At 36.6% G+C, this 27,483-nt stretch overlaps 1 protein-coding gene across 3 annotated transcripts in view; it reads right to left on the reverse strand.

The window, feature by feature from the left end:
* Positions 1–1,149: 1,149 nt before the first annotated feature.
* LOC127163351 (myosin-9) overlaps positions 1,150–27,483 on the reverse strand; it is a 49,149-nt gene continuing 22,815 nt past the window's right edge. For all 3 annotated transcript variants that reach the window (XM_051106546.1, XM_051106543.1, XM_051106545.1), the window contains 34 exons: positions 26,281–26,373; positions 26,130–26,193; positions 25,776–25,874; positions 25,504–25,647; positions 25,323–25,418; positions 24,053–24,324; positions 23,791–23,964; positions 22,404–22,577; positions 22,203–22,317; positions 20,173–20,360; positions 16,620–16,741; positions 16,396–16,465; positions 16,153–16,313; positions 14,879–14,987; positions 14,665–14,796; positions 14,220–14,564; positions 14,012–14,135; positions 12,683–12,854; positions 12,371–12,583; positions 11,180–11,324; positions 10,879–11,085; positions 10,299–10,403; positions 10,060–10,212; positions 8,806–9,054; positions 8,341–8,553; positions 8,045–8,257; positions 6,776–6,937; positions 6,530–6,658; positions 6,360–6,448; positions 5,089–5,212; positions 4,794–5,002; positions 4,232–4,340; positions 3,969–4,141; positions 1,150–2,524 (listed from right to left, as the gene is read on the reverse strand). In XM_051106546.1, coding sequence (XP_050962503.1) covers positions 2,416–2,524; positions 3,969–4,141; positions 4,232–4,340; positions 4,794–5,002; positions 5,089–5,212; positions 6,360–6,448; positions 6,530–6,658; positions 6,776–6,937; positions 8,045–8,257; positions 8,341–8,553; positions 8,806–9,054; positions 10,060–10,212; positions 10,299–10,403; positions 10,879–11,085; positions 11,180–11,324; positions 12,371–12,583; positions 12,683–12,854; positions 14,012–14,135; positions 14,220–14,564; positions 14,665–14,796; positions 14,879–14,987; positions 16,153–16,313; positions 16,396–16,465; positions 16,620–16,741; positions 20,173–20,360; positions 22,203–22,317; positions 22,404–22,577; positions 23,791–23,964; positions 24,053–24,324; positions 25,323–25,418; positions 25,504–25,647; positions 25,776–25,874; positions 26,130–26,193; positions 26,281–26,373 — 5,256 coding nt within the window. In that variant the 3' untranslated portion in view covers positions 1,150–2,415. The remainder of the gene's footprint in view (positions 2,525–3,968; positions 4,142–4,231; positions 4,341–4,793; positions 5,003–5,088; positions 5,213–6,359; positions 6,449–6,529; positions 6,659–6,775; positions 6,938–8,044; positions 8,258–8,340; positions 8,554–8,805; positions 9,055–10,059; positions 10,213–10,298; positions 10,404–10,878; positions 11,086–11,179; positions 11,325–12,370; positions 12,584–12,682; positions 12,855–14,011; positions 14,136–14,219; positions 14,565–14,664; positions 14,797–14,878; positions 14,988–16,152; positions 16,314–16,395; positions 16,466–16,619; positions 16,742–20,172; positions 20,361–22,202; positions 22,318–22,403; positions 22,578–23,790; positions 23,965–24,052; positions 24,325–25,322; positions 25,419–25,503; positions 25,648–25,775; positions 25,875–26,129; positions 26,194–26,280; positions 26,374–27,483) is intronic.

Raw genomic sequence — 27,483 nt, forward strand, 5'->3', positions numbered from 1 at the left:
CTATAGCAAATAAACTGATAATGTTAGAAATGTTGAAGGTATCTGAAGAGATCTTGGTTTGACTGTCAAACATTAGTTAGAATAAATAGCATTTATCTAAGAAAACAAAATACATAAAAGAGAATGGATAATGACATAACAACGCATATTATTTATCTCTCACACAATAAAATAATAAACTAGTAAAAAAATAATCTCAGTGGAACGTAATCTTAAACACACAAATTTAAATGGTGTTCCCTTCAGTGTAAAGCAGATAAATCTGCTCAGAACCAGTCTGGACCTCTTCAGCTCAGCAGTGAGGGGGTCAGTGTGCGCGCTCTCGTGGTAGAGCTCAGTAACGGTCAAATAAGATTGTACCATTTTATTAACATGAACATTACTTACTCTACAGGTACAGAGACTCTCCCAATTTCTTACTCAGCTAAAAAAAAATAAACAGTTTTTATCAGTAGATGTTAAAACTGCTATTAATTAGTATTTTATTTGCGTAAACGCGCAAGATTCACATATGTTGAGGAATGGTTTAATCTGCCTAGCAACACTGCAGTGACGCGCGGGAATTGTTCTGACTGACTAAATAATGAAAGAGAAAATGTATTTGGATCTTCAGAAAGATTATCAATTTGGGAAAAAACGAAGACCTTTGTCGGTGAAACCGGATGCTGAGCTAGGGAACAACAGTTAATAAGTCAGTTTGTTAGTATAGTCTAGATAATGTCTTTTATTTACTTCATGTTAAAAACTAATTACTTTGTAGGACTGAAATCTTTGGTAAATAGTTGAAAGCACCATGCTAAAACAATCACAGAATTTGTAATGGTTTTAGTTATGATGAGAATTGCATTGGTTTAAATGGAAACTGTTGGTCTCTACTGGTAATTAGTCGCCTTCTATTGGTGACTTATTAAAACCACTAAACCCTAATGGAATACAGGTATGTCCCAAAAACACAGTAGCGGAAACTATTTTAATGGTTAAAAGTTGATGGTTTGTAATGTTCGTAATTTGTAGTTGTATTTTTTTTTTTTTTTTTTGTTTTGTTTTTTTGGCCCAGACATGAATTTAGTTATTTGTGTTAACTGTAACTAATATTAGAAAACAAAGACAAAAAAAGACCACGATCAAGTCAAGAGCTCATACACTTGCTAAAGCGGTTTTGAAAAAGCCATTTTATTGCATCATTATACCAACGATTCATGACAAATCTCTCCAGATATCATTCAGGAGTTGCAGAGAGAGAGAGAACATAACACAACATCACAAAGTCATTATTGGGAGACGATGAGAATGAGAGAAAGAAATGCTCTATCTATCCATACATTATCAGTAATAGTAAATTTCTCTCACTTCCCAGCAGTGTGAGCGAAACAAGCAGAAACTGAGCACGAGCTTCGAGGAGGGGCATCGCGGGTTCAAATCCGTTCTCCTAAGTTCTTTCCGAAAATACAGATCGCAGAATAACCGAACATGACGTCACAGAGTATTAAACGTGATCAGAGGTAGCCATGGAAGTGTTCCATGTTTTTTTTTTAAACTCCCGCCAAACGATGGATTCCCGCTCCCGCGCTGCCGTGCTCAGCGTTTACAGTGTGTGCGTGAGAGAAACCGTCAACCCTCCACCTTTCATGCCCTGAACATTAATAAAGACACGTATACTGAAAAGAAAAGAGGAACAGAAAATATCCAAATAGTAGATTTAAGGCGATAGTGCATAGTGCCATGTCTAAATGAGTTCGTGCGGTGCCTACTCGATCTTTATTCCTTCAATCTGCTGCGACAGTGCGAAAAAACACCTCCATTTCATTGCTCGAAACAAACACCATTTCATGTGCATATACGGTGGCGTGACAATCTCTAATATTTTCGGTGCTGGTTTGATTTACTAAATGCCGTATTCGTGTGTAAAGCCCAAAAGCGTAACTGTATGATACTATCATCACAATCTTTTATTTACCAGCAGAGGTGCAAGAGAGCGAGCGCTATGTTCATCCTTATACCATTATAAAAACGTATGAATAAAATACAGTTTTGCAGAAAGCAATTTTTGCTTTGGTCCCCTTCAAATAAATTCTCTTCTTCACCATTTTTTAATCCTTTTACTTCAGTTAGAAAAATAGATCCGGAATTGGGACTACAATTGACGGAATGCGTTCTTACAAAAATATCATTCCGCTCTTTTTCTATTCTAGACAATGACATGAAAACACAAATTTGGTCCTCGGTGTCAGTGAAGCTGTCGTGTGTGATTGTCAGGAGAACCATTGTGTGTGTGCGATAACACTATGGCACTAAAATAAGAATAAACAAAAAACAAAAATCGACAAGATATCTCTGAGTTTTCGTGGACGTTGTCGTCCATGACTGTTGTGTATGTGTGTGTGTTTGCGAGGAAACGCTGCGATTCGGCTTCTTTCACTCGGGTTTGGGTTCGGCGGTTTCGGTCTTGGCCTCCGGGTCTTCGTCGCTCTCGATTCCCGAGCGGCTGACGATTCGGCGCATGGTGAAGGGCAGATCGCCGCGTCTGGACAAAAAAACAAAAAAAAAAACAACAACACATTTTAATGTCGGACATGCATTTAATCACATGTAAACAACATACTTTATTATTTCGATTAATCCGAATTTTAGAAAAACAGAAAAGACAAGTGTAGAGGAATGGATGAAACTATGAAATATAGAAAAATAGAATAATAAACTGATGGATTAACATATTTTGTAACCATGTAAATTAATAGTAGGAATTTCACAGTTTTAGCTTTTGAAAAAAAAAAAAAAAAAAAAACTCAGCACCCCCTCTAGGGGTCAAACACCCCCCTGTTTGGGAACCACTGAAATAAACAAAACAAAACTTACAAATACGCTCCTGCTAAAATTTTAGCTGTAATTTATTTCAGTTAACATTTACTTTACTGTAACAAAAATGCATTTTTATGGTTTTTAGTTGTAATACTTAAACTAATGAGAATTTTTGTATTATTACAGTTATTTTAGTACTTAAAGTTTAACTAAATGAAAGTGAGAAATTGTCTTAGCATCTAGCTGAACTTAATTTAATTTCAAATAATGAATTTTTTATTTCATTTTAGTATTTGAAAAAAAAAATTCTTGTTTGGACAGTTTGCATATTGTAAAGGACGTTTAATTAATATGATGCATATAATAAATTAAGAAACTATGCGAGTCAACCGTGTGTATGATTTAACATTAGAAATTACTTCTTATTTTTAATTTTCCAATTTTCAATTAAATTTTAGTGAAATATTTTCTTTTTTGTGTGTCTTTGTTATCTGTATTAGCTGTAGTTAGTTTAGTATGTTAAATTAAAGTAATCTTTTTTTATATCCATGTGGTTTTGATTACATTTTTAAGCTAAATTTCAGTTTTAGTAAATAGCTATTTTAGTAATTAAACTTCTAAATCTAATTCATTCTTCAAACTTGTCTTTACTTTTTTATTTCAGATTTAGTTTGTTGTTTTAGTACTTAAACTAAACAAAAATTACAAATGTGTATATATATAAAGGTTTTTGTTTTTACTTATTTTAGTACTTAAAGTTAAACTAAAAAAATGTAACTAAGAAATTGTCTTAGCATCTAGCTTAATTTCATTTCAAATAATGATTTTTTTAAATTATTTATTATTCATGCTTTTAGTTATTTTAGTACTTCAAGCTTATTTCAAAATGCAAATTAAAAATGTATATTTTATAATATCTATATAGTTATCATTAATTTTATTTAACCCTTTACTTATTTTAAAACTTAAAGTCAAACTAAACAAGAATAAGAAATGTTACCTCTGCATCTAGCTGACATTTTTTTAAGTAATGACAATTTATTTTTAAAAGGTTTTAGTTAACTTTAATAACACTGATGTGAATGTGCAATAATTCTGATGAAATGTAAAAATGAGTAAATGATAATCTCATTTCATCAGCTGAACTATTACGGTGTGTTTTCACGCACCTGAGTTTGCTCTTCAGGCTGTTGACCTCGCGGTTCATGGCGTCGGCAGATTCGGTGGCGTCCTCCAGCTCGCGCTGTAGTTTCCTGCGGTTGGCGTTTGCTCTCTGCGCCTCCTCCTCGGCCTCCTCCAGCTGCCGCTTCAGCTGCTTCATGCGGCTGTTCAGCTTCTCCGACTGCAGCCAATCACAAACAGCCGTTAACATCACCGATCAGTTACTTTGAGTTACAGCGCTGTGACTGACAGAGTTTGTAGTGAGCATCACCTGGTCTTTATACTGCTCCGTGTTGCGTCTCTCGTCGTCCACCTGCAGAATCACCTCCTTCAGCTTCTTCTCCGTACGACGCACCAGTTTCGACGCCTGCTGTCGCTCTCTGAACACAAACATCATGCGTTACTTTGAGCTTTTACATACGGTTACAAATACATGAATTATTGTGTACATTTTAATTTGTAAACCTAAATGTTTAAGTTCATGGTCATTTAATCTAAAAATTTATTATTTTTTTATTTTTATATTTTCTGAACAATATAATATATATGTATTTTAAGTAGAATAGACTATAAATGTCCAAATATGACTATATTTTTCTATGTAAAAAAAAAACTTTTTTTTTTATTTCCTCCTTTTGCAACTATATCGTGGTAAATAGAAAAAAAACTTGACCTAAATTGTGTAACTTAAAAGTAAATTTCATTTATTTAATTAATTATTTGTATATTTCTGAATAACAAAATGCACATATTGCAGGGTAAATGGTCTAAACGTGTCTACGTAAGCCTATATGTCTGTATGTCAATGTAAATGTGTTTGTATGTCACTGTACTTGGTCTCGATGTCGAGCTGCTCCTCCAGCTGGGCGATCTTGGCCTCCAGGGCGGCGATGGAGGCCTTGTATTTGCTCTTGACGGCTCCCTCCAGCTCGGTGAGTTTGAGCTTCAGCTCCTTGTTCTGGCGCTCCATCTGAGAGCGTGCTCCCTCCAGACGCTGGGAAGTGCTGCGCTCCGCCGTCAGCTCCACGTTTATCTGGTCCGTCTGTGGAGAAAATGGACAGAGAGACACTGGTGAGCGTCCTGTGGACGTCAGACGCCAGCGGCGGGACAGTCTAAAGCGCGACGCACCTGCAGCAGGGCTCTCTTGAGCCGGTCGTTCGTCAGCTCCGTGTTGTTCTGCTCCTCCTCCAGCTCCTCCTCCAGCTGAGCGATACGCGCCTCCAGGCGCCTTCTCTCCTCCGAGCCCAGAGCACTGTGCACACAAACGCAATGGATTATGAGCCATTTTACCAGCTTACATGGTTCGAATTATGTCAACCAGTAGAAATCTGTCAATTTCATAGTATTATTCTGAAACACTTATTTTCAAGTAAAGATCTTTTATTTTTTTTTGTTTTGTTTTTGTTGTAATACAATATAAAATAACATTTAAAAATTGTGAATTGTAAAAACTATTTAACAAAGTGTTTAATTACATTTTGTATTCATGTATTTTATTATAATATATATCTGTTTAAAAAAAAAAAAAAAAAAAAAAAAATCAGTAGTTGTAAATCATATATCCCTAAAACAAAATCCATAAATCAAATAGTAAAAATAAATAATAGCAAAATAACAATAGTAATAATAATAATAATAATAATAATAATATATAAACTAAATAAAATAAACTAATGCTAGAAATATATTATTTTAATTCTTTTTCAGTAGTTGTAAATCATATTTCCCTAATAAAAAAGTAAATAAACAACACCACGAATCCATGAATAAAATATTATAAATAAAGCAGGGGAAATAATATATCAATAAATTAAAAATAATAATTTTTAATGCATCTTTTACAACTGTTTTATTTTAATTTATATACCTTTGAGAAATCAAATGAAAAAAAGCCTTCAAAAAGTGGAAGAAAATGGTTCTTTAGTTTTATTTATTTATTATTATTATTATTATTATTATTATTATTATTAAGTATTTCTGAATTTTCTCATAATTTCTTTAAAAACCAAAAAGGTTTATTTTATTTTATTTTTTGGTCAGATAAAACAGCTTTCCATAAAATAATAAAATGGTAGCTTTTAGAGAAATCAAATAGAATAATCAATAACCTTAAAAAAACATATAATAAAATATTTTTTTCTTTTTTTTTTTTTTTTTAATTCTGAATTACATTAAAAACTAAAAAAAAAAAAAAAAAAATTGGTTGGATAAAACAACTTACAAAAAAAGGGGCAAGTAAAAATAGGTTTCTCCATTAATTTTTAATGTGTTTTATTGCAATTTGCTATCTATAAGACAAACTGAATATATTCTTAATATTTAATCTGTTTTGTTTTGCAGTATTTTAGCAATATTGTTTATTTTTCTAAAGGTTTGTAAATGACGTGATGCTTCCTCACCCTTTGGCGGCCTGGTTGTTGATCTCGTCCTGCAGCTCGTCTCTCTCCTGCTGCGCTTGTCTCTTCGCTCGCTCTGCGGCTGCCAGTTCCTGCATTCAGACGAACGTCAGACGATCATGTGAACCACAGCAGATTCAGGACTACGAGTACAAACAGAGAAACACACTGACCTCCTGCAGCTGGATCATCTCGGCCTCCATGCTCTTCACCTTCTTCTCGTTCTCTTTGCTCTGAGCCAGGATCTCCTCACGGGACAGACGCGTGTCCTCCAGCTCCCGCAGCAGGTCCTTCATCTGAGCCTGAAACACAAACGCGGTTTGTAAAGCTTATTTTAAGGGATGTTTTATAGCATAACATTCATTACTGCAGACAATATGCTCAACTTGTACAACAAGCTTATGGTGTAAAATACGAACCTGCACTTTCTTGAGCTGTTTAAGAGCCTCGTCGCGGTTCTTGTTGGCCTGGTCGATGGCGGCCTCCAGCTCCTTCAGGTCCAGCTCCATCTTCTTACGCGCCGCCATTGCCGCGGTGCGCTGCTTACGCTCGTCCTCCAGCTCCATCTCCATCTCACGCACCTGACAGCAAACACACGACAGGGTTACTCATTCACACTGACAACTGACAATAATCAACAACAAACTTGATAAATCAAGTCTAATTAAATGATTATATGCATGTTAAATGAACAGACATATAATATAATATAATATAAAAATATATTAAAAATAATAATAATGAACTGTAAATTTATGCTGCTGTATATATTATAAAATAATTACTTAATTGTTTATTTCTTTATTCTGATAATATTTTTTAGAAAAAAAAGCAAAAACTCTATATAAAACTCGCAATAATTTATTATAAAATTGGTAAAATTAGAGAAAAGTGTATTTAAAACATTTATTTTTTGAAAGATTTTTTAAATAATTTTTACTCACAATATATGATTTAAATAAATAAATAACATTAAATTTAAAAAAAAATAAACAGGAACATGTTTTATATATGATAATTGATTTATTGGTCATTTATTTCCTTGATTAATCAGATACATCTATACAATAAAAAAATATATATATATTTATATTTATATATTATAAATATATATTTTACTTATATTTTATATAAGTAAAAGAAAAAAAAAAAAAAAAAAAAAACCACAACAAAAACTTTTTCCCCTCACAATAATTTATTTAAAAGAAAAAACGTGGTAAAACTGGAGAAAAGTATATTTGAAAAAATAATATTTATTTTTTGAAAGATATTTCAATATCTAATAAAAAAATACAAATAAAATAACATTAAATAATAAAAAAAAAATTAATTAAAGATACAGAAATATTTTTTATATATGATAATTGATTTATTGGTCATTTATTTTCTTGATTAATCATATACATCTAAACAATATAAAATCATTAGATTTCATATAGAAAAAAAAAAACTAAAAACTCAATTTATTTATTTATTTTTAAAAAAGCTTGGTAAAACTAGAGAAATTACAAGAATGCATACTGAAAATGACCATGTCAGTTGTTTTTTTTTCTTACATTATAATCGATAATTATGCTTTATAATTGAGCTTGCTTTATGTATTTATATGCATTTTATTTAATCTGATTAACTGAGGAAATAATATGTCTCGGTTATAAAAACGCATTTGTCACGTGATGAGTTGTCACCTGTTTGAGCAGCTGTCTCTTCTTCTCCTCTCCCAGCTCATCTCGTCCCTGCAGGTCTCTCTCGTACTGCGCTTTCATGGCCTGCATGTTGACCTCCAGGCGCAGTTTGGCGTCTTCGGTGGCCTGAAGCTCGTCCTCCAGCTCCTCCAGCTGTGTCTTCATCTCCTCCAGCTGCTGCTCCATGGCACGCTTCGACTTCTCCAGATCGTGAACCTGAGACGGAAAAAGAATAAATGTCAGATTTCCACCGATTGACTGATAATCTGATGGTCTCTGATGACAGGAAAGCCTCTTACACTCTTGCCCACGTCGTCTTTAGAGGACACCAGGTCCTCCATTTCAGCACGGAGGAGTTTGTTGGTTCGGTCCAGCTCGTCTTTCAGGTCGGTGAGGGTCTCCAGCTCGCGGGCCAGGGCTAACACGCGTGTCTCTTTCTCACGGGCTTCGGCCTCGGCACGGTCGCGCTCCTCGGCGTAACGAGCAGAGATGGACTTCTCCTCAGCCAGCATCTGAAAACAGCAGCACGTCAAGAGTTGAGCAAAACTTTATAGTTATATTCAGATATCGTTTAAACTAAATGATAAATTATAAACGACATAAACATTTTAGTAAAAATAAAGAAATAAAGAAATATCTTTATATTTTCATTTTAGCTTATTTTGATGACTGTTTGGTCTTATTTGAAATCATTTTCCATCACTGTTTGGAAGTCACTATCCTAGTAATCAAACCCATCCCGATCACCGATTTTCAGCTCTCACCTGGTCGAACTTCTTCTGCTTCTTCTCCAGGTTGGAGACGATCTGTCTCAGATGGTCCTGGTCCACCACCATGTCGTCCAGCTCCTGCTGCAGGCGTGTCTTGGTCTTGTCCAGCTTGTCGTAGGCGGCGTTCCTCTCATCCAGACGCTGCGTCACGGCCTCCAGGTCGCGCTGGACGCGCTTCTTCGTCTCCTCGGTGCTCTCCAGAAAACTGGCCTCCTGCTCCATCTTCTTCTTCATGTCAGCCAGCTGCAGCAGAAGAGCAACACAAACATTTATCACACATACTGGTGCTACTCATTTGATTTACACAGTATGCACACTGAACTGGCAGCGTTTCTGCTTAATTTGGATTCAGTTTAAATCAAATTAAGTCTACTTATTTAACTTATTATTTGGCTGAACTGCCAAAAGCTGAGGTATTTTTACATTTTTACATCTGTTCTTACTAGAGATTCACTAATGATTCACTAATGAATCATTCAGACCACTTTGTGAACAATGTCACAAATTTACCGAAATGAAACGACTCAATTCATCATCGTTTTAATTATCGACATCGACTGATACGAAAATAACGGTGATATTCATCGACATCGACTGATACAGAAAAATTATCACAATAATTATCAACTGATATGGAAAAATTGTATTGCAATGAATATAGATATCGACTGACATGAAAGAAATTGTGATAATTATCGATATCGACTGATATGAAAAATATATTGTGCAAATTATCTATATCGATTGATATGAAAGAAATTATGATAATTATCTATATTGACTGATATGAACAAAATTATTGTGATAATTATTGATAATGACTGATACAAACGAAATATTGCGATAATTATCATTATTGACCGATACAAACAAAATATCGCAATAATTATTATCGTCTGACACAAATAAAATATTGTGATAATTATCAATAGCGTCTGATATGAACAAAATGATCGCGATAATTACCGATAATGACTGATACAAACAAAATATTGTGATAATTATCGTTATTGACGGATACAAACAAAATTGTAATAATTATCGCTATCGTCTGATACAAACAAAATACCGCGATAATAATCATTAGCGTCTGATATGAACAAAATGATTGCGATAATTACAGATAATGACTGATACAAACAAAATATTGTGATAATTATCGTTATTGTCTGATACGAACAAAATGATTGCGATAATTATCGATATCGACCAGTTTTATTTTCCCAGTTTTTTTGCATGCTTGTGTACCTGCGCCTGCATGGTGCTCATCTGTTTCTCCAGGTTCCTCTTGGCCTCCTCTTCCTCCTCCAGCTGCTCCTTCAGGCTGTTCTGCTCGTCCTCCAGCTGCCGCAGACGCGTGTTCAGTGACAGCTTCTGCCGTGTCTCCTCCTGCAGCACTTCCTGTGGAGATACGGTCAGCGTTCAGGGAGTGAGTGAGGTGTAGAGACCCGCAGACATCCCATAATTCCACAGTCCCTCATACGTACCTGCACGTCCTGCAGCTGCGACTCCACGGTCGAACAGTCCTTCGTTGCTTTGATGGACTTTCCTTCAGCCTCGCTCAGCAGAGCGTTGACGTTATCCAGCTCCGCCTGAGGAGAAACAGAAGCGCCGTCAGCGTTAACCTCATGCTATTGCTAACGATAACCCTTCGTCACAACGCACAAACGCCACAGGCAGTTGCTAGGGCATTGCTATGTGGTGACTAGGGGGTTGCTGAGTGATTACAAGGGTGTTTCTAGGCAGTTGCTGTGCATTACTATTTGGTTACTAGGCAGTTGCTTGAGGCTCTGCGTGTTTATATGGGTGTTGCTAGGGCATTGCTATTTGGCTGTTTGGCAGTTGCTCAGGTGTTCGGAGTAATAAGGGATATTGCTAAGTGGTTGGTATGGCGTTTTAGGCAATTGTGTGGTTGCTTAGGTATTGCCACTGTTGCCAGGCAGTTGCGAGTGATTACGAGGGTGTTGCTACGGCATTGCTATGTGGTTGCCAGGCAGTTGCTAAGGTGTTGCTATGTAGTTACTAGGGTGTATCGGTATCAGGTGATTGCACGTGTGTTTCTCTGACCTGCATCTTGGAGACTTTCTCAGCGAGTTCGAGGCGCTGTCTCTCGCTCTCGGCGTGTTTGACCTGCAGCTCCTGCACCTGTGTCTCGGCTTTCTTCCTGCGGTGCTCAGACTCTCCTTTGCCCTGCATGAGCGTCTGCAGCTCGATCTGCAGCTCGTTCCTCTCAGACTCCAGAGCCTGTTTGGTCTTTTCCACTGAGACCTTATTCTACAAACAGAGACATAGAGACTCAGAGTGAAGCTGCTTATCAAATGTCTGACACTCTTTTCGGTGTGTATGAGTGAATGAGAGCGTCTCGTACCCGTTTGACCTGCTCCAGCTGCTCGTTGAGCTCATCGAAGGCCTGACCATGTTTCTGTCTCATCTCTGCCACCACCTGCTCGTGAACTTTAGCCTCGTCCTCCAGAGTTTTCTTCAGCTGAGCCACTTCAGTTTCACGCTTCGTCCTGCAGAAGACAACAGGTGAAATATTTAGCCAATGGCTCTGCATGAGAAACGTCTCATATTACTGCTTTTGAAACATCCAGGTAAAAAACAAAAAAAAAAAAAAACAAACTCGGATGCCAGTAGAAACAGTTGCTTTTGAGAGTGTTTAAATCTTTATAAGAACTAGATAAAAAAAAATAAATAAATAAAAAAATAAAAATACTTCAAACCAGGACTTAAAAGTGGGCATTACATGTCTTGTACACCATCATCATCATTTTATAACAAATTATAAAAAATAAGAACTATAATGTAATTGTACTGTTAAATAAAATAATAATAAAATATAAAAATAATATCTAATAAAATACAAAATAATATTAAAATGTATTTTAAATGATACAAATTTAATGACAAAAAATAATTAATTATTTCCTTATTATTATAATTTTATTGTAAATAATGATAAAAATTAAGAATTGTAATACAACTGTTCTGGTACATAAAAAATGAATACTAAAAAAATAAGAAAATCTAATACTAAAATATAATACTAAAAATCTAACTACTTTTATATTATTATTATTATTATTATTATTATTATTATTATTTATTGCAGTTTTAACACTAATCATAAATAAAGAATTGTAATGAAACTGTACTGTTAAATAAAAAAAGAACATTGAATGTAATAAGAAACAAAATATAAAAGTAAAATATAATACTAAAACTAATTAATTATTATTTTAATATTCTATTATAATTTTAACAATAATACAATTGTACTGTTAAATAAAAAAAATAGTATCTAATAAAATAAAACATAATATCAAAATTACATTTGAATAATACAAATTTAATAGCACATGAATTATTTTCACATTATTATTTTATTGTTTACTTTTTACACTAATCATAAAAATTACGAATTGTAATGGAACTCTATTGTTAAATAAAAAAAAAAAAAGAATATTGAATACAATAAGAAACAAAACGTGAGCAACACACCTGAACTTCTGTACAGAGCTGAGCATGTGACTCTGAGTATGAGTGTGTGTGTTCGTACCTGAGCTCCTGCTGTGCGGCGGTGGAGTCGAGCGTATCCTCCAGCTCGGTCTTCAGCGCCTCCAGCTCTTCTCCTAGGTCTCGGCGGTGTTTCTCGGCTTTGGTACGAGCCGCTCTCTCTAGCTCCAGATCCTCCTGAAGTTCACTCAGCTGAGCCTCCAGCTCACGGATCTTCTTCTGTGCCATGTTCTTCTGAGCCGCTTCCTCCTCGATCCTGATAGGACAAACAGTCACTCATGAGCCAAATCTTTCATTCACACAGATCAGTGGTGTAGCGATACTCGACTGTGGTTGGATAAGGTGTGCATCTCACCTGGCGAGCGCCTCCTGAAGCTCCTCCTCTTTCTTGGCGAGTTGTGCGCGCAGTTCAGCGATCTGAGCCTGGAGCTCAGCGATCTGATCGTGAAGCTCCGTAGAGTCGCCTTCCAACTTCCTGCGGTTCTTCTCCAGCTCCTGACGCTGCTTCTCCTCGCGACGGAGACGGTCTGAGCAATGAAGAAATCGAATTTAGTGAGACTTTCTATATTTCTTGACGTCGACAACTAAATCCTTCCAGTGCCATTAAGTATTGAGTTATTCAGTGCCTGATTTCTTGCTAGCAACTGTCTAATTTGACTTGCTTTGAAAACTATTAATACACATTTATACACATCAAAACATCAAACCATTACACTCTCTGTGCTCCATATAGCGGTAAACTATATTTTAAATGATTAAAGAAAATGTGGCATTAGGTATATATTATGCTAGATTTTGCATATTTTAGATGAATTGCACACCATTTACCATGTTTTACATGAATTACATAATTATTTTATTTACATATTAAAGATTTATTTTGTTTCTTTTTTAGTATTATATGCTATATTTCACATTTTACATTTGTAAATATATTTACATTAAAATACTATGAGTAGTTTACAAAAGTTTTACCATATTTTACAAAAATAACACATTAAGAATTATTTAATTTTCATATTAAGACTTATTTTATTTATTTATATATTTTATCTATTATTTTTATTTTATAATTTTACTTTTAATCATGTATTTATTCATTAATATTATGTTATATTTCACATTATATGCACACACATATTACATTAACTATACACTATAAATAAATAGCATTATACGTAATATAGTATAAATATATAATATGTATATATTACACATTTTACATGCTTATGCAAATATATTTACACAACTACTATAGTTTATGAAAATGATATATTTACATTTTTAATTATTATGCTATATTTAATATTGATATTACAATTCATACATAATTCCACATATTACAAAGTCTATATATTTGGAATAAGTTGTTATGCTATTTTGCATATTCTACATTATTATGAATTGTATTTAGAATGCTACATTCATATTAATTATACATTATGAATAATACATGTTATTATCATGACATGAATATTACAATAAAATGCTATATTTGCCAATGACTATATACTATGAATGGCATATTTTGCTATATTTAACATTAATTATATATTATGCATATTATACTATTTTAGGATCCACTGCTTGGTTGTATTTCTCATTTGGATAACATGGAGTCAATAAATGTTTAATTTGGATTGCATTGACCTTATGATCTACAAGCATAACATTTTATGCTCACCCTCCAGGTCAGTGATCATAGCCTCATGTTTGTTTTTGAGTTTCTGCAGGCTCTTTGATTTCTCCTCCTCCTCGGCCAGGTTTGTGGTGAACTCTGCGATTCGTTCTTCCAGGAGTTTCTTCTCCTGCACAACCAGACGAGAGAACAGTGAGAAAAAAATGACCAGAATTTAAGCACAAACTCAAAACAATCGCATCCACAGACAGACCTTGGACAGTTTGTTGTTCTGGTCATCCAGCACCATCACGTCCTCTTCGGTTTTCTTGAGCTTGGCCTCCATCGTGACCTTCTCCAGCTGCAGCTTCTGCCGCGCCGCCTCCTCCTCGTCCAGCTGCTGCTCCAGGTCGGCGATGTTCTGCTGCATCTTCTTCTTCTCAGTCTGCAGGTGATTGGCTCGCTCCTCCTCCTCCTCCACACGGGCCTCCAGGTCATGCAGGATCTCCTCCAGCTCCTGCTTCTTGGCCACCAGGCGGTTCCTCATCTCGTCGGCCTCAGCGCACAGGTCCATCTCCGCCTGCAGCTGCTCCTGAAGAGCCATTTTCTCTGCGTTCAGCTGCAGAGAGGAACAATCACGACATTAATATTTCCACTGGAACTTACAGTCCTATAATCTTATTATATAATATATAAAAAAACAAGATGGAATGCATTACCTGCTGCTGTTTGACCTCCATCTCCTTCAGCTGCTGTTCAGCCACTATCTGCTTCTCCTTAACCTTGTTGAGCTCCTCGTCTTTGGCCTGCATTTCCTCTTCCTGTCGGCTCACCTGCAGCAGCGGCTTCACCTGAAACACACACACACGGCATCAGCACAGAGCACGCATCAAGAATAACAGCACATCTGATCATGTGTGTGTTTTTATGAACCTTAGTGAAGAGTCTCCACCACTGCCAGTTTCTCAGCTTCAGATACGCAGCGCAGTTCCTCTGGATCACTCTCATGGCCGTCAGCTGCTGCTGCCTCTTAGCGAACGCCCTGAACGACAAACACACATCGTTACACACCACAGGACAGCGATAACACTGATCTATGGATTATAGTTTATGTGTAGAGCTGTACTCTTTATTATATATGTTCTATATGCTAGCAATGATTTTAAAACTCCATAGTAACACCCTAGCAACCATCCAGTACACCCTAGAAACTGGCTAAGAATATCACAGCAACACCCTAGAAACCAAAAAACCCAATAAACAGGCTAATAACCACATAGCAATACCCTAGAAACTACACAGAACACCCAAGAAACTGGCTAAAAATAATATAGCAACACCCTAGCAAGCACTCAGAACACTGCCTAGTAACACCCTAGTAACCACCCAGAACACCATACCAACAGTGTAGCAACCACTCAATACACTGACTAGTAGGGATGCACCGAAACGTATCGGCCGAAATGCTTGCGCGTTTTGTCAGTAAAGCCGGTTCTGTAATCAGCGGTAAATGCCATCAGGTGCGTGATTTCACGTTGAGCCGTATATACTACACACAGCCGTTGTTCACTGACGAGCTGCGCAAATTCACACTGATAATGAACATGGATTTGCGCAGCTCGTCAGTGAACAACGGCTGTGTGTAGTATATACGGCTCAACGTGAAATCACGCACCTGATGGCATTTACCGCTGATTACAGAACCGGCTTTACTGACAAAACGCGCAAGCATTTCGGCCGATATGTTTCGGTGCATCCCTACTGACTAGCACTGTCCTAGTAACTACCTAGAACACCCGGGAAACTGGCTAAGAATAGCACAGCAACACCCTAATAACTACTAAACCCAATAAACTGGCTAAAAACAAGTATAGCAGCACCCTAGCAACCCCCCAACATGGTACATTGTACAAACTGTCTAAGAACCACAAAGCAATGACCTAACAACAGCAAACACTAAAAACTGGCTAGGAACAACATGGCAACACAGAAACTGGCTGAGAGCCATATAGTAATGTTCCTCCACCTGATACCAACTGGGTCTGACTAGAAATAACTCTACTACTCTACTAATAACTAAATTATTTAGTTATTGGATAGTGCTAAACATGTTGCGTTTTAAATGGTGAGTGAATGTTGTGTAAAATATGTGTTGATTTGACTTATTAGCTGTTGTTAAACTCGATTATACATGTTGTGAGACTCACTTGCGGGCGACGTATCCACGGCACCAGGCCTGGAAATTAATGATGACGTCGGTGATCTTCATATCACGCTCCTCTTCCAGGTGAGCCAGAACTCCAGCACGGAAAAACACTTTGCTCTGTCCGATCCGGTACAGGTTGGGATCCAGCTCCAGTGCTTTGATCTGACACACAGATGAACCTCAGTTTAGGAAGCTTAATAAAGTAACAACGGATGAGTTTATTTAACTGTAAAACCAGTCTCACCATCAGTACACAAGCCTGTTTGCCATCCATGAAGCCTTTGGGAATGGCGTTGGGTGTGAGGATTTCATACCTGAGCGAAAAAAACAAACCATCATTAACATCTGTGAAACACAATTAAATCTTGCACTCTGCATTCAATTAGTAAGAACTAACTGAAGTAGTTTCTGAAGAAGAATAATTGAGGAGCTAATTCAGAAAAACTAATTTATTGAGAAAATTGATACCTCTGTCTGAACTCCTGGAAGACGATGCGGTTGGGGAATCCCTGTCTGCAGATACGGATTCCCTCCAGCACACCGTTACACCGGAGCTGATCCAGAACCAGGTGAGGGTCCAACTTACCAGCCTGAGATGGACAGAGACACAAAATGCTAAAGCTTACAATGAATCCAGGACAAATTACACCTAAAGTATATTTCGGTTTTCTCAAGCACAGAGTTATCATTATAGTTATCTTTATAGTACCGTTCTTGGCGTGAATGTTGATCGAGGTTTTGTCATAGCCATCTTTATCGTTATCATTGCTGGTGTGAATGCTAATATAGTTACTGTCATATCTATCTTTATCATTATCGTTCTTGGAGTGGACGTTAATATAGTTATTGTCATAGCTATCTTTATTGTCATCGTTCTTGGTGTGGACATTAATATAGTTATTGTCATAGCGATCTTTATCGTTATCGTTCTTGGAGTGGACGTTAATATAGTTATTGTCATAGCGATCTTTATGGTTATCATTCTTGGTGTGGACGTTAATATAGTTACTGTCATAGCTATCTTTATTGTTATCGTTCTTGGTGTGGACGTTAATATAGTTATTAGTTATTGTCATAGCGATCTTTATCGTTATCGTTCTTGGTGTGAACGTTAATATAGTTATTGTTATAGCTATCTTTATTGTTATCGTTCTTGGTGTGGACGTTAATATAGTTATTAGTTATTGTCATAGCGATCTTTATCGTTATCGTTCTTGGTGTGAACGTTAATATAGTTATTGTTATAGCTATCTTTATTGTTATCGTTCTTGGTGTGGACGTTAATATAGTTATTGTCATAGCTATCTTTATCGTTATCGTTCTTGGTGTGGACGTTAATATAGTTATTGTCATAGCGATCTTTATCGTTATCGTTCTTGGTGTGGACGTTAATATAGTTATTGTCATAGCGATCTTTATCGTTATCGTTCTTGGAGTGGACGTTAATATAGTTATTGTCATAGCGATCTTTATGGTTATCATTCTTGGTGTGGACGTTAATATAGTTACTGTCATAGCTATCTTTATTGTTATCGTTCTTGGTGTGGACGTTAATATAGTTATTAGTTATTGTCATAGCTATCTTTATCGTTATCGTTCTTGGTGTGGACGTTAATATAGTTATTGTCATAGCGATCTTTATCGTTATCGTTCTTGGTGTGGACGTTAATATAGTTATTGTCATAGCGATCTTTATCGTTATCGTTCTTGGAGTGGAAGTTAATATAGTTATTGTCATAGCTATCTTTATTGTTATCGTTCTTGGTGTGGACGTTAATATAGTTACTGTCATATCTATCTTTATCATTATCGTTCTTGGAGTGGACGTTAATATAGTTATTGTCATAGCGATCTTTATGGTTATCATTCTTGGTGTGGACGTTAATATAGTTACTGTCATAGCTATCTTTATCGTTATCGTTCTTGGTGTGGACGTTAATATAGTTATTGTCATAGCGATCTTTATCGTTATCGTTCTTGGAGTGGACGTTAATATAGTTATTGTCATAGCGATCTTTATCGTTATCGTTCTTGGAGTGGACGTTAATATAGTTATTGTCATAGCGATCTTTATGGTTATCATTCTTGGTGTGGACGTTAATATAGTTACTGTCATAGCTATCTTTATTGTTATCGTTCTTGGTGTGGACGTTAATATATTTATTGTCATAGCTATCTTTATCGTTATCGTTCTTGGTGTGGACGTTAATATAGTTATTGTCATAGCGATCTTTATCGTTATCGTTCTTGGTGTGGACGTTAATATAGTTATTGTCATAGCGATCTTTATCGTTATCGTTCTTGGAGTGGACGTTAATATAGTTATTGTCATAGCGATCTTTATGGTTATCATTCTTGGTGTGGACGTTAATATAGTTACTGTCATAGCTATCTTTATTGTTATCGTTCTTGGTGTGGACGTTAATATAGTTATTAGTTATTGTCATAGCTATCTTTATCGTTATCGTTCTTGGTGTGGACGTTAATATAGTTATTGTCATAGCGATCTTTATCGTTATCGTTCTTGGTGTGGACGTTAATATAGTTATTGTCATAGCGATCTTTATCGTTATCGTTCTTGGAGTGGAAGTTAATATAGTTATTGTCATAGCTATCTTTATTGTTATCGTTCTTGGTGTGGACGTTAATATAGTTACTGTCATATCTATCTTTATCATTATCGTTCTTGGAGTGGACGTTAATATAGTTATTGTCATAGCGATCTTTATGGTTATCATTCTTGGTGTGGACGTTAATATAGTTACTGTCATAGCTATCTTTATTGTTATCGTTCTTGGTGTGGACATTAATATAGTTATTAGTTATTGTCATAGCGATCTTTATCGTTATCGTTCTTGGTGTGGACGTTAATATAGTTATTGTTATAGCTATCTTTATTGTTATCGTTCTTGGTGTGGACGTTAATATAGTTATTGTCATAGCGATCTTTATCGTTATCGTTCTTGGAGTGGACGTTAATATAGTTATTGTCATAGCGATCTTTATGGTTATCATTCTTGGTGTGGACGTTAATATAGTTACTGTCATAGCTATCTTTATTGTTATCGTTCTTGGTGTGGACGTTAATATAGTTATTAGTTATTGTCATAGCGATCTTTATCGTTATCGTTCTTGGTGTGGACGTTAATATAGTTATTGTTATAGCTATCTTTATTGTTATCGTTCTTGGTGTGGACGTTAATATAGTTATTGTCATAGCTATCTTTATCGTTATCGTTCTTGGTGTGGACGTTAATATAGTTATTGTCATAGCTATCTTTATCGTTATCGTTCTTGGTGTGGACGTTAATATAGTTATTGTCATAGCTATCTTTATCGTTATCGTTCTTGGTGTGGACGTTAATATAGTTATTGTCATAGCGATCTTTATCGTTATCGTTCTTGGTGTGGACGTTAATATAGTTATTGTCATAGCTATCTTTATTGTTATCGTTCTTGGTGTGAATGCTAATATAGTTACTGTCATATCTATCTTTATCGTTATCGTTCTTGGAGTGGACGTTAATATAGTTATTGTCATAGCGATCTTTATCGTTATCGTTCTTGGAGTGGACGTTAATATAGTTATTGTCATAGCTATCTTTATTGTTATCGTTCTTGGTGTGAATGCTAATATAGTTACTGTCATATCTATCTTTATCATTATCGTTCTTGGTGTGGACGTTAATATAGTTACTGTCATAGCTATCTTTATTGATATCGTTCTTGGTGTGGACATTAATATAGTTATTAGTTATTGTCATAGCGATCTTTATCGTTATCGTTCTTGGTGTGGACGTTAATATAGTTATTGTTATAGCTATCTTTATTGTTATCGTTCTTGGTGTGGACGTTAATATAGTTATTGTCATAGCTATCTTTATCGTTATCGTTCTTGGTGTGGACGTTAATATAGTTATTGTCATAGCGATCTTTATCGTTATCGTTCTTGGAGTGGACGTTAATATAGTTATTGTCATAGCTAGACATCATCTGTTCTTAAATGCTGAGCAGCTGGTACCTTTTTCTCGTGGTTGGGAATGATGCAGCGGACGAAGTTGGGGTTGGTGTTTCTGAGCGTGGCCATGAGCTTGGACAGCTGCTCCTTATAGAGCTGCCCAACCGTCCGGAACATTCCCTTACGGGTCTTAAATGCACCTGGCAGCTCCGACATGCCGGCCACCTTATCCAGACCCACGATACGGTCCACTGAGAGACAGACAGACATACAGAGAGACAGACAGTCACTACGCTGTAAGAGCTTCATCTCAGGCATGCAGTCTGGTCATGATGTGAAAACTACCCACAGTTCTGTGGGTCAAACACACGTCAGCACTGGTGACAAACCACAGACACACACGATGCTGGTGAAAAGTGGAGGGTAGGGACACACGGGAAAATGATCCAATCAATGCAGTGCAGGTGAGACGTACGTGTATGTGCATGTGCGTGTGTGTTTGTGTCGTCTTCATGTATGTGTCTGTGTGTATTCAAGGGTCCAAAATAAACACTCACCTCGTTCATGAAAACACAAGTTGAATTGAATGACACAGATTTAAGAACGATCACAAACAATTCATTCCGCTCGTGTTTCATGAATGAGGCTCAATGAGCACAAAATAAGAGTGAAATTCACTCTGGCCAGAAAGGAAGAAGACGGGAAAAGTCATTTAAATAAATTATTACCGTAACTCCAGTGATGTATGTTATGCGCTGTATTCACTATGCATCTTATTAATTGACTAAAATTTAAAAGCACTTAACTAAAACTATTATTAAAACTTTTGTTAACTTTTTGTTTAATTAAGGCTATATTATTTTATCATAAAAATAAAATAATTACTAGTTTAAAAACTAAATTAAACAAAACCAAACATTCTGAAATACTGAGATAACATTTTAGTTAAAGCACTAAAATGGAAATAATAATAAAAATAATAATAATAATAAAAATATACAAATATAAAAAAATAAAAATACAAAAAATAAAAAAAACAATTTAAACTTAAATAGTTAAATATATATAAAACTAAAATAAAATGACAAAAGCACATAAGAAAATGATCAAACATTAAATTCAAATTAAAACTAAAAAAATATATAAATAATACTATAATAACACTGATTTTAAATAATTTCTATCCACAAATATATGCAGTTTGAGTGCATGTTTTTCTATAAACGTATCATACATCTTAAATATCATATTATATTTGCTGCATTACACATATTTGCATATGTTTTTGTGGGACTGGCTAGTGTACAATGTTGAAAATATACCAGAAGTAACAGCTAAATGACTATTTAATATAATAAAAAAATATATATATTTTCACGGAGTAAAAATTAATGTTTCCTTTTCATATGCAGTGTCAGGTTTGGCTAAAGTGAATTTTGGACCCTATGAGCGTGTGTGTAACTGCATACTGTGGTCATGTTTCACTGGTGAGAACAGAACCAAACCCATGCAGTTTTATACCCATTTCTGCAGTACCACAGACCAACAGCAGGGGCGCCAAAGCACACTATATTACACAGAGAGGAGAGACAGCAGAAATATCAGAGATATATCTCAACACCTCAGAGAAACACAGTCACGCAGGACAGCTGATGGAGATGAAGGAGGAGAAGAACGTCACGGGAGAGAGAGAGAGAAAAACCAAAGATGTCACCTGGCTCTAAATGAAGGAAAGGAAAACGCTGATAGAAATAAGCTCTCTGACAGTTCTGGACCTCTGAGAGAGACAGACAGATGGGAGACGGTGTGTACAGAGGTCCAGGAGGACATAAAACAAGGGGCGGACGGATGGATGGATGGAGAGGGGTTAGAAACAGAGGACCAAACACCAGCAGAAGAGAACAAATCCTGTGAGTTTTTCCACCCATGTCGCATGAAAAAGGCGCCCAGAGTGTAAATACGTTAATCATTGTTTCCCTTTGTTGAGTTTAAAAGCCTCACGCCCTTGTGTCCTACACATTTCTTCATCATTTATAGTCTTCCTCCACAACCTATTCATTTAAGAGCTGATCCAATGTGATTTATCAACTCACCGTCCTTCCACAGCTCTGAAACAAACTTGTCAGTGGACTGATTGAGCAGAGTGGCCACATTATCGTTCAGCGGGTCCATGTTCTTCATCAGCCACTCGTCTGCCTTATAATCCACCTGAGAAAAACAATCACAAATGTTTAAAATTTCCAAATAATGGCATAAAAATCGCACATGGGTTTAGCTGAGGAGCACGCCATCACCTTTCCAGCGTAGTGGATGATGCAGAAATCTGCCTCGTCCTTCAGTTTCTTGGGTTTGTGGAATTTGGGGTGTGTCCCCTGCTCCTGCAGGACCTTCTCCACAAAGCTCTTGTCCGTGGCTTTGGGGAACCAACACTCCTCATCCAGCAGAGCCAGAATTCCTGGAGGACTCGCCTGAAAACACACAACACAGATTACAATCAATGTCTTCATCATCAGCAGAAGATCATAACCCAGGAAGATCTGGAAATTAAACTGAATTTAGTATTTTTTAAATTAATGGATCCAAAGTTCTTGTTTTCAAATTCTAAACATCAGGATCATCAGTAATACCTATACTATTTTTGACCATCTTGGTCCAGCTAATAACCATTTTTAACAAATCTGGAACAGGTAATGAGCATTTTACCCAGTTTGGACAGACTAATGACTATTTTTGTACACCTTGAATAGTACAAGCCATTTTAACCATATTTGACCAGCTAATGACCATTTATGACCATCTCAGCTAATAACCATAAAAACATGTTTGGACAAGCTAATGACCTTTTTTCACCAGTTTGTACAAGGTAATGGCAATTTTTGACCATCTTTTGGTCAAGCTAATAATCATTTTCAAAGGTTTTGGACCCGTTAATAACCATACTCAGGTCTGGACAAGAAAATGGCCATGTTTAACCAATTTAGACTAGCTAATAACCATTCTGGATCAGTTTAGATTAGCTAATGATCATTTTTGACCAGCTAGGATGAGCTAATGACCATTTTCAATCAGCTTGGGCCCACTAATGACAAATTTTGACCATCTTGGTCCTGCTAATAACCATTCTCAACTACACTGGACCAGCTAATGGCAATTTTTAACCAGCCTGGAGCAGCTAATGACAATTTTGACCTGCTAGATACCATGCAATCAAACCTACCTTTCTATCTACATCAAGAGAAGATTATGAAAACACTGAAATCAAACTGAATCTACTGACTCCACGTTCTTGATTTTCAATCTTAAAACTTCAAAATCTGCACACTTGGTAGATTTGTTTATAAACAATAACTGTCATTGGTTTACCTTCTCTACCTGCTATAATTAGTTTGTCTAAAATGATCCACCAGGTCAACCTTGGCCATACTGGCTGGTGGTCTAGCTAAATCAACCTTCTAAACCAACTTAGAGCAGCTTTGACCAACTAGAAGCCATGTAAATTTAACTACTGCCTCTCTATCTACATCAGCAGAAGATCATGAAGACATCATGGAAATCAAACCAGCTTTAGTATTTTTAAAATAATGGATCTCCAAGTTCTCGATTCCTAATCTTAAAAATGAAAACAGCTCTATTTAGGGTCATATGATCATTCTAGGAGTCTAGGAGTTTAGAGACACTAACGGGTTTCTCGATGAGGTCGATGCAAGGCTGCAGGTCGAGGCCGAAGTCGATGAAGCTCCATTCGATGCCCTCGCGCTGGTACTCCTCCTGCTCCAGGATGAACATGGTGTGGTTGAACAGCTGCTGGAGCTTCTCATTAGTGTAGTTAATGCACAACTGCTCAAACGAGTTCAGCTGCAGAAAAAACAGAGACACAGTTACAGCTAGGAATTGTGGGTAATCCCACTGTAAGCAACCACGTGGCTAAAGGATTCTCCTGTACCTCAAAGATCTCAAAGCCGGCGATGTCCAGGATGCCGATGAAGGAGGCGCCCTGACGTTTGGTTTTATCCAGAGCTTTGTTGATGCGCATCACCAGCCAGCGGAACATCCTCTCATACGTGGCTTTGGCCAGAGCCTCCACCGCAAACTCAGCCTGCTCCTGCGTCTGGGCCTTCTGCACATAGTCACGGCCCACTTTGATGCGAGGCGAGAGGATGGCACGTGTGAAATCGGTCACGTTCATGCCCATCAGATGGCACACCTTCTGGGCGGCTGGAGAAATCAAAGTCGTTTAGAAATAGTAACTGATAACAACACACACAAGTTGCTGGTTTACCTTCTCTAACCTTGGCCTCATCAGATGGCAGTCTAACTAATTAACCAAACAAACTAATATTTTTGACCAGTTGGACCAACTAATGATCATTTTTAAATGTGTTTGGACCAGTAAATTAAATAAATAAATAAATAAAAAACTGAACAGTTTGAATCAGCTAATGACTATGTTTGACTAGTTTGGACTAGTTAATGACAATTTGTTTGGCCAGCTTGTAGCAGTTTATGACCATTTATGACATTTTTGGACTAGCTAATAACCATTTTTGACCAGCTTGGACCAGCTAAAGCCAATTTTCAGCCAGCTTATAGCAATTAATGACAATTTTTGACTAGTTTGTGCAAGTTAATGACTATTTCTGATCAGTTGGATGAGCTAATGATAATTTTCGATGAGTTTGGACCAGCTAATAACCATTTTTGGCCAGCCTGGACAAGCTAAAAACCATTTCTGGCCAGCTTGGACCAGCTAATAACCGTTTTCTTACACCAGCTAATGACTATTCTTGACCAGCTGCACCAACAAATGACCATTTTAACCTGTTTGGACCAGCTAATGACTATTTTCAACAGCTAGCAGCAGTCAGTGACCAGTTTGGACCACCTAATGGCTATTTTTTAAACAGTTTAAGCCTGCTAATGACCATTTGTGACCAAATTAAACAGGCTAATGACCATTTTACATCAGCTAATTACCATTTTTGACCAGTTGGATCAGCTTGTGGTCAGTCTGAAAGAGCTAATGACCATTTTATTCAGCTTGGAACAGCTAATTTTCAACAAGCTTGGACCAGCCAATGATCACATTAACAAGTTTACACCAACTGTTAGAAACCATGTAAAGCCACCTGCTAACTTTATGGTGACAATATAGCTACAGATTAGCAGCACAAGGCCTGACAAAAGTGTTTGTGAAGTCATTAAGATGTGTTTACCTGTGTCATCAGGCATGGAGGCCTGGTCTGAGTGACGCTCCTTCTTGAAGGACATATTACCCAGCTGTAGCACAGATGAAATGACCCTCAACAGACCTGCAGGGGGCGACACACAATTAAAAACCTCAAACATGCTGCAGATAATATTGCCATGTTTGAAAACGGCGGTTTATATATTTACCAATATGTTCTTCCTCAGAGAAACCCATGATCCTCATGGCCTCCACGGTCTCCACATACATGTCTTTGTCCTGCTGTCCTGGGATCGTCACGTTTCCGTTGGACAGGAATCGGTACTTATTGTAGCTCTCCAGACAGAGTTCAGCTGATGAACAAAGAAGCTGATTGATTAATTTATATTCATTCATAAACATAAAAGCCTCACCCCACTATTCCACTAATATAGCAGCATCAAAACAGTTCTGATGTATGAAAGCAGCGAAAGATACTCACAGCGCAGTTTGTCTCCTGCACCAGTCAGCATGTAGTAGAACATGTGGAAGGTTCGTTCTTCTTTCGCTTGACGGATTGCGCGGGACTTTTCCAACAGGTCTGACGGTCCGAGTCAAGGACACACAACAGAACAGATGTACAAATATTTAAATGAAGGCTTTTAACAGCCTGGGTCTTAAGTCTCAAATTTTGCCTCATTAATTATTTCTGCTTTACATTTTTGCAATTAGCAGATGCTCTATGCTCGGTGTATAGGCATAGAAACAATAATTAACATAATGACCCAAATTTAACAATTTCAACTGAAAAAGCACATTTTTAAACTATGCCATATTAAGTAGCTCATAAAGATACAGGTTTCAATATTGGCTCCGACGATATAGCCATTAACATCAAAGTTGATTCTGATGAATTTGCCCTAAAACACAGAAAAGATGAAGGATAAGTAACACGTATTCACAGCCAGACTAATGTATGAAAAGTCTACTATAACAAGAAGTCTTACGAATCGAGAAGAATTGTCGTTCTTGACTGTCTTGGCATTGCCGAAGGCTTCAAGGATAGGATTGGCCTGCAGCAGCTGCTTCTCCAGCTCACCCTGCGCTCAAAAACACACCAACCCATGACTGAGATCGGTTCAAACAAATCACTGTGAAGAGCTGATCACATCTGGCTGTCAAAAGCAAAGCTTTTAAACACAATATCATAAGCTTTTTGTGCACAAAAGAGCAAATAAGCTGAAACAAACACACAAAGATAAGCATGTTCTGATCCCCAGTTCCGAAACACCACCAAAATGAGCGGCCCGTCACCTCTGAAAACATCAAACCAATGACTAAACTGCCCTTTTATTTGACACCCACCTCAAACAAACACAACACTCATTCATTTTAAAGGAATGTTTTCGATTAAACACGTCAGATCTATGCAGCCTCTTGAGCCAGGGTTATTATCATAAGTCATAACTATGATTATAAATACTAAAATAACTAAAACTAAATTAATTCATTAAAAAAAAAAAAAAAAACTATACAGGCATTAAAAACAATAATTAAATAACTAATAAACGTAATAAAATTACTAACATTTTAACTAAAATTAATCAAAAAAATACTAGCATATTAATGACACTAAAATAACACTGCCTCTCAAAATCACTTTAACTTATGGCTCAAGTGTGTATAAATGAATGGGAATCATGTTCTTAGCAAAACACTTAGAATAAAGCTTAAAAGGAAAAATGTGAATACATTCATTTTTCAGTTAAAAATGTCTACATACTCCAATGATAATTACACATTTTTTCTAGGTGGATGGACTTCTAGTGGGCGGAGTTTGATCCATCTCATTTACATTAGTTAAACCCCACCCACAGCAATGACATCACTGGAACATCCTCCGTCGTTGCACAAGCCTTTAACTCCTACTGACTGTCCCTTTAAGTTAAAATAAGCAGAATTATTCCCTCATCTGACAGAGAAATTATAATCATCTTGTTCAAATCATGTAATCATGTGTAGTTTCCCCGCTGCTCCTCTGTAAACCGTTTCACATGCTCTCTTGTAAAACGAGGCTCGTTAAACGCGCCAGAACATTCCAGCAGCGTGAGCTTCGTGCTCACTGACGTCATCGTTCCCGACGCGGGAGGCTTGCGCTGATTCCTTTAGGTGAGTGAACCAAAAGCAAAAATGCACACACACTCACACAC

Source organism: Labeo rohita, chromosome 3 (assembly GCF_022985175.1).
Source record: "Labeo rohita strain BAU-BD-2019 chromosome 3, IGBB_LRoh.1.0, whole genome shotgun sequence".
Lineage (NCBI taxonomy): Eukaryota > Metazoa > Chordata > Actinopteri > Cypriniformes > Cyprinidae > Labeo > Labeo rohita.